The sequence below is a fragment of the Grammomys surdaster genome, unplaced genomic scaffold, assembly GCF_004785775.1.
Source record: "Grammomys surdaster isolate TR1022 unplaced genomic scaffold, NIH_TR_1.0 125548, whole genome shotgun sequence".
In the NCBI taxonomy this organism is placed as follows: Eukaryota; Metazoa; Chordata; class Mammalia; order Rodentia; family Muridae; genus Grammomys; species Grammomys surdaster.
In genome coordinates, this window is record NW_021620397.1 from 1,166,208 (window position 1) to 1,173,499 (window position 7,292).

The following is a 7,292-nucleotide window of genomic DNA, read 5'->3' on the forward strand; positions in this document are numbered from 1 at the left end:
GGGAGGGAGGGGGGAGGGAGGGAGGGAGAACGTCTGCTCATATTTGTAAGCTCTGATTAAGTGAGTCACAAGGTACTTCTGGAATCTGATGAAGTTATGCATGTTGACAGAATTTACTAGATTTTGAAGTCATGAACTATTGTAAAGAGTATAGTATAGAAAAGAGAGAATATTCTGGCACTTAGAATGTTGGTTCTAGTAGGGGAAAAGTTTCTTAACATTTCTTAAAGGAGCAAACAGTGAGTATCTACTGTGTTAGAAGGAATGTGCTAGAAAGGTGTCACATCCTTGAAAACATTTCTGAGGATATGTGCCACAGTTTTAGAGAAAGGAACGTGTTAGGCAGATTGAAAGATTCCCCATCATAAGAACGAGGACGCTCCAGTCCTTATACCCTCTCATAAGTCTAAAGTTTGCTATTATTTCTAGTTATTAAAACATGTATTCAGACAGCCAGGGCTACACAGAGAAACCCTGTCTCGAAAAACAGACAAAAAAAAAGTATTCAAATCTGAGATGTAATTGTGACATAATGGGGCCTTTTCTGTGTGGTCATAAATGTTTGCAGGATATATTATGTGTCCTTAATCTCAGCATTTACTAGACCACACTGTGGTCTCACTGTGTGAGATTTTTAAAGATCATTTATGCAGTTCAGCCACTAGAGGGCGCTCTTGCTGCTTACTTCACAAGCCAAGATTCCCCCCACTCACCCCAACATTTTCAAAAGCTGGACTGTACAACATGGGAATTTCAGAGAAAAATAATTAAGTGGAATTAATTTTATATAATAATTATATTTAAAATGGTAGATATTTTAATAGAGTATAATTAAAATTAGGTACAAATATTTCAAGTACTGAGTCATTAGGTATGCATTAGTCCTAGGAGTTTTCTGATAGCCCCGCCTATGGTGTGAAGTGTACCAACACCAGATAGCCCCACCTACGATGTATGGTGTGAAGTGTGCAACACTAAAAGAAAGGTGCTCACACACTCTCCAGGGACTCTGCATAAAGCACCTGTCGCCTTAGCTTTACCTTGGAGCTTTTTGTAAACACAGAAAGACATTCCATGCTAAGCAAGTTCCCATGATCACTTGGTTCTTGGCTCTTTAGTGTGACCTGATGGCCAGACTTCACAGACTCTACAGGGAAAGGCCAAAAGAGTAAATAAAGGAAAGTGAGAATGTGTTAGTTTACAGTTCAGAGGGATGAAAGAGAGCCCCATGGGGAAGTGTGGGCTAGACAGGCACAGCAGCAGGGGCAGCAAGCTGAGAACTCACGGCTTCAACCCCAGGCTGGAAACTGAGAGTGAAAGCAAGAGGTAGAAGGGGGTTGGAGGGCTGACTGAGAGAGATGGAGACTTACTCCACCTGTGAGAGGGAGGGAGGGAGGGAGGGAGAGAGAGAGAGAGAGAGAGAGAGAGAGAGAGAGAGAGAGAGAGAGAACGTGTGTGCACTGGGAATGGTGTGTGACTCTGAAACCGCAAAGCCCACCTCCTCCATCAAGGCCTCGCCTCCTAAGCTTCCCCAAACAGTGCTTCTACCTGTGGAATGTGGAGTGTTCACATGCCGAAGACTCTCATTCAGACCGCAGCAGAGAGCAAGACGACAGAGCAGAAGCCAGGGGAAGATGTGTGCTAACATCAGAAAGACATCAAAGTAGTCAGGGCTTTATGTGGTTCCGCTGCTGACCGCGTCTTCCAGGAGGGAACAGAGGAGTATAGCAAAGGAAACTACTGAAGACATATCCTCACATTAGAAATGATAACTCTGTGCCCAAAACAGTGAAGGATAAAAGGCAGATCACTGAATATCAACATACTTCCTATAAAAGGAAGAGAGTCACACTTTTCAGCCATAGAAACTTTTCAAATGGCCTACAAGTTCTCATAGGAACTGCACAGTTCTCAAAGGCTTGACATGGTGGACAGAAATGAAGGGGTCTCACCATGGAGGTGTGTACCTAGGCACAGCTGGGCAAGTCTGAGTACAGAATAGTCATTCTCATACTTGAGCAGAAAGGCTGTCACATTCCCAGGGGTTCTGCCTCAGACGGGGTAGGATAGGAGAGTTCCCACCTCCCACCGAGGCAGCAGCTAGGAGCCGCCCACACCTCATACCATGATAAAGGAATGGCATCCTCAGAAGACCAACAGAGATTTATTTCCCCCATATCTCCTTAGGAAGCCACTTCATGGAAACAGGGTAAACCAAGAAAACAGGAGGCTAGGATTCTGGGAGACGGAACATAAGGAAGAATGGCGTTGACCAAAGATTGACTGGGAAGAACTAGTCTAGAGCAGAGCAGACTCGTGCGCCTGAGTAACATGTTGCTAGGAAAGGAGACAAGAAAGCAACACTAAAAATTAATTGTGACTTCTGACTTAGACTAAACTCTTGAGAAGTTTGTTGAGATTTTGTCATTGTTGTCTAAGGTGTGGTCTCAGATACCCAAACTGTCCTAAAAAAATACATACCTCAATGGTTGTTGTCAAGCTTCCCGTGTAGCCTAGGATGACCTTGACCGTCTCATTCTCATGCTGGAGCTGCAGACATATACCACCATGTGTACTCTATGTGGTACTGGGGATTGAAGCTGGAATCAAACTCAGAGCCTTGTGTGTGCTAGGCAAGCATTCTGCCAACCAAAGGACATTTCTTGCCCTTAAGATGAACTTTATAATCTTGTCACAAGATTAGGAAAATGTTGGGACCAACAGATAGATGCTTGCCACCAAGCCTAATGCCTGAAGTGCAGTCACTAGAACCCAGTTGGAGGGGACTGAGTCCTACAGGTTGTCTTCTGACTTCCACGTGTATAATGTAGCATGTGTACTACATGTGCACTCGTGCACACACACACACATACACATACACACATATGCACACACAGGCACATACCCACCTACTGTGCAAACACACACACTCAACAAAGGAAAACCAAGAAAGAACATGTTGATTATGGGCAGCCTTGTTTTTCACAATCCAAGAGGGAAAATTTGTTATTTACTAAGTGTTTACTAAATATTATTAACTAGGTTGTTCCTCAGTGAATTTCATCTTACTGAGAAGAGTATTTTAATCCTAGCTTGCTAGGCTCGATATTAATGTGCGCTGTTTTAACATTTTTTAACAATCAAATATTGCTAATTTTACAGAAGCAGAGATTGACATCCGTTTGAGAGAAGAATTTTCTAAAATGTGTTTTGAAACATTGCTCCAGTTTTCCTTCAGTAACAAAGTCACCACACCGCAGGAAGGCTACATCTCACGCATGGCACTCGCTGTGCTGTTAAAGAGGTCGCAGGATGTCCTGCAGCGTTACATAGAGGACGAGAGGCTGAGTGGGAGGTGCCCGCTCCCGAGGTACGCACTTCACGAAGGAGGACACACACTGATGCCGCAGTTAGTTACAGAGACTGCTCCAGACCACGGGGTTTGTTATGTGAACTGATGGAACTGAGGTCATTGGTAACTGTGTGTGTCCTCTACAGCATAAGTCACTGATAACTGTGTGTGTCCTCTACAGCATAAGTCACTGATAACTGTGTATGTTTTCTACAGCATAAATAGTCCTAGCCTTTGCTGCAGATACATAATGCTTATTATTATTATCATTATCATTATTTTGCTACTTCAGGCCTTTCTTGTAAGTTAAGAACTATGTGATACATGTATCATATTACCTTTTAAACCTAAAAAAATATTGAATCTGAAAATAAATTCTTTGTCAGAAGTTTCTGCATAAGAACTTGTGAATTTGCATGAAAACACAATCTTTTTCCCTAAAGAGAAATTAAGAGATTAATCATTTCTAGGTTATCTTTGATTGGCATGTCTTGATTTCTGTCACCTGTCCCTGTCTTAAATCTCAGGTTTTTTCCTAGTCTGTTTAACAAAGCCCCTGCCCCTAAGCTGACCCCTTCTTGGATAGCCAGCTTGTGTTCATGGCCGGAGCTGCAGGGCTGATCCCAGTTGAGCTATAGACTGGAATCCAGCAAAGGATATAATCTTATTTTTAGATGTAGAAACTAGAGTTTAAGTCAAAACTAAGTATGAGAGGACAGAAGTCCCTAGGTCAGGAGAGAGTTAGGGAGCGTCCTCGTGACAAGGCTCTGGTGGAGAAGCAGGCACCCACGGGTCCCACTTGCTCCTTGTTTCTTTATCAATCTCTGAAGCTGGGAGTGATGTGACAAAGGGTATGGTTTTCTTTTTTAATCATTCCTGTGCCTGACCAGATCCCCTTCTACAGTTTCATACTAGTTTAGATTGCCCCAGGATTATGTGAATGCCTTTTCCTCAATTTTTAAGATTTTAAAACTCTTTACTCATTTAGAGTTTATTTTACAATTTTCTAATTTGGGTAAGTAAAAGTTACAAAATTACATTTTAAAAAATTACCAATAATTAACATTCTTCAGTCTTGAATTTTAAATTTCTAGATCATAAAGCATAGGCCTCTACCTCAGATGTATATACAGAAACATCCTGTGGACAGCTTACTAGTAATTTGATTATGGACATGATTAAAAATGGATTAATTAAAGTTGATTCCTGATATGTACATGAAAGTGCAGAGATAAAACTGCTTTGAGTGAATATTACTGCAAGATCATAAATACTAGTTCAGAAAATATCTTTCCTTCATTTTTTGTGTTGAAGATTTAACTAGCTCTTTTAATATTTCTTGTAACTGTTATTTTTGCTGTCTTTATTTATGTGTTAGTATGTGGGCATCAGTACAAGTGCCTGGAGAAGCCAGGGGTGTGTGGTGTCATGAAGCTAGAACTGTAGGAAGCAGTGGGAACTGTCTGACGGAGGACTTAGAATCCACCAAAGATCCTCTGCAAGAGCAGCACACGGTCTCAACCGCTGAGCCGTCTCCCCACTCTACCTGCTTCCTGTAACCTGAGCTCTCTTTATAGTCATCTGAGGAAGCTGTTTCATTCTGTGTCACAGTGTTATGTGTTTTCCACAAGCAACGTTTCAACACCAGTCTGCTTGCAAAGAACGTTTGATGCCTGGGGATGTAGTTCATTCAGTTGCTTGAGTACTTGACATAGTTCAGTCCCCAAAACTACATCCACAGTGAGGCCTTTAATCCCAGCACTCAAGAGAGGGGCAGGCAGGTCTCTAAGTTCGAGGCTAGCCTAGTCTACAAATCAAGTTCCAGGATAGCAAGATGACGCAGAATAATTCTGTCTCAAAAAACAAAAGTAATTGTAGTTAGTGGCAGGAGCTGCCCTGTGAATGTTGATTTTCAGAAATTGAATTGCCCCTTACCATTGATAATTCTGGTAAGCTTAATTACAAATCAGATTTGGTGAGGTAACTACAGATCGGCAGTAAACATAGTACTGGCGTGTTTGTTATATGCTTGATGATTTGTCCTTTTATAAGAACTTTAACCTCTTTTTATTTTATTGTAGTCAATATTTTTCCAAAATTATATTGATTTGTACAAACTTTGTGAGAAAAAAATGCATGCTTTATCTTAAAAGAATCCTAATGGAAATCCTGTCTCATCCTTTTCAGGCAGCAGGTGACAGAGATCATATTCGTTCTAAAAGCCGTCAGCACACTCATTGACTCTCTGAAGAAGACTCAGCCTGAGAATGGTGAGTGCTGGAAAGCTGGGCCATCCTTCCAGACGTCCCCCCTCTGTCAGTGTCTGTCACTGTGATAGCTTTGTGTTGTCACTAAGGTACCTGAGCTCCACTTGAGCGCCATTGTATCTTTGTTCTCCAGTTCTCGAGGTGACAAAAACTCAATTCATGTCAATTCAGTAAAATTAACTTGTAAAAAAAAAAAACTGGTATGCCGCAAGACAGGCTAGGCCGACAACCTGAGTCTGAGCTCCGAAACCCACGTCAAAATAGAGGGGTCCACCACTTAACATCTGTATCAGAGTCACAATGATAAAAAATTACACATTGTTTTTAAGAAATTATTGCCTGAAGAACACCACCTGAGGCGATGTCTGGCTTCCACACATACATGTGCACCTGTACACACATAGGCACATACATGTGCACCTGTACACACATATGCACAAATACAGAAAAAATTAGAAGTTGAAATTATGTTCTAAACAAATGAAGTGAATTTTTTATTTTGATGTAGCTATAAGCTGTGGTGATAGAAAAGTATGATAGGCTTCATCAAAAAAGAAGGGAAAAAAATAATTCTGTCAGAATCATGAGGACTGCACTTAGCCAGTCCAAGCCTGATGCGAAGGATTGGCTATCCCGTGTAGAAGCAGCAGGCTCCACATCTCTGTAACTTTTTGTTACTGTCATACTCTAGTCTTGTTGCTGGAAGCGAGGCATCTGGAGATTTAACACTTTCTCAGGAGCTTTTGTTTGTATTGTTTTACTAGATGGTAAGTTTTTAAGTAGGCTATATAAGTATGCATAACTTACAGCAGGTGCTCACTGGGTAAGAGCACTTGCACCAAACCTGAGAACTTTAGTTCAGTCAGGAACCACATGATAGGAGAGAAAGTCAATTCCCACAGTCATGTAAATACAGAATACATACTCTGGTCACCCCCAGTTTTCTATACAAATAAATAACAATATCCCCTGTTTGTCATCACTTTTTTCTTACCTATTTTTCACTTAACAAACATTGTGTACATTCTTTTATATCGATACGTGCATCTCTTTAATATTCTTTTCATAGTTTGAGGTTTTGGAAACGGAGTCTCATGTAAGCCAGGGTGGCTTGAACTTACCGTCAGCTGAGGGCCTTGAGCTACCGACCTGTTTTCCTCTGCCTGCCAAGTCCTGGGGGTGGGTATGAGCTAGTCCACCCGGCTTTCTGTCAGAAAGTCCCTTGGAAATTACAGTGGGCCTTAAAACAAACATGCTGTAAGACCTGAACTTGAGTACACTCCCCAAGTTCTATGTCCTATGTCACCTTAATGTTTCTCCTCTGATAGGCCAAGACTTGATATAGCAGGCTCTTCTGGGGCTCGGTTCAAATTCTTAACATTTCCAACAGGTAAAAAGCAGAAGAGTGCTTGCCCACCCACCTTTCCCTCCTCTCACCAATGTAGCCCCTTCTCTTCTTCCAGCCCTGTCATGAAGAAGTCTAAAGAAAAGAAAAGGAGTGAGCAGATGCATAGAGTTTTCCACAGAAGTGAACTAAGGACATCATGTTAGCACTGAGCAGTGTCGGAACACATTAGATGGAAAAAAATCCCATAAACATCTTTATTTGGGAAGCTGCTATAAATCATATATATATATATATATATATATATATATATATATATATATATATA

At 41.3% G+C, this 7,292-nt stretch overlaps 1 protein-coding gene across 2 annotated transcripts in view; it reads left to right on the top strand.

Moving 5' to 3' along the window:
- Positions 1–7,292, top strand: part of Mon2 (MON2 homolog, regulator of endosome-to-Golgi trafficking) — a 77,497-nt gene that overhangs the window by 64,929 nt on the left and 5,276 nt on the right. For both annotated transcript variants that reach the window (XM_028786546.1, XM_028786547.1), the window contains 2 exons: positions 3,163–3,370; positions 5,540–5,622. In XM_028786546.1, the coding sequence (XP_028642379.1) occupies positions 3,163–3,370; positions 5,540–5,622 (291 nt within the window). The remainder of the gene's footprint in view (positions 1–3,162; positions 3,371–5,539; positions 5,623–7,292) is intronic.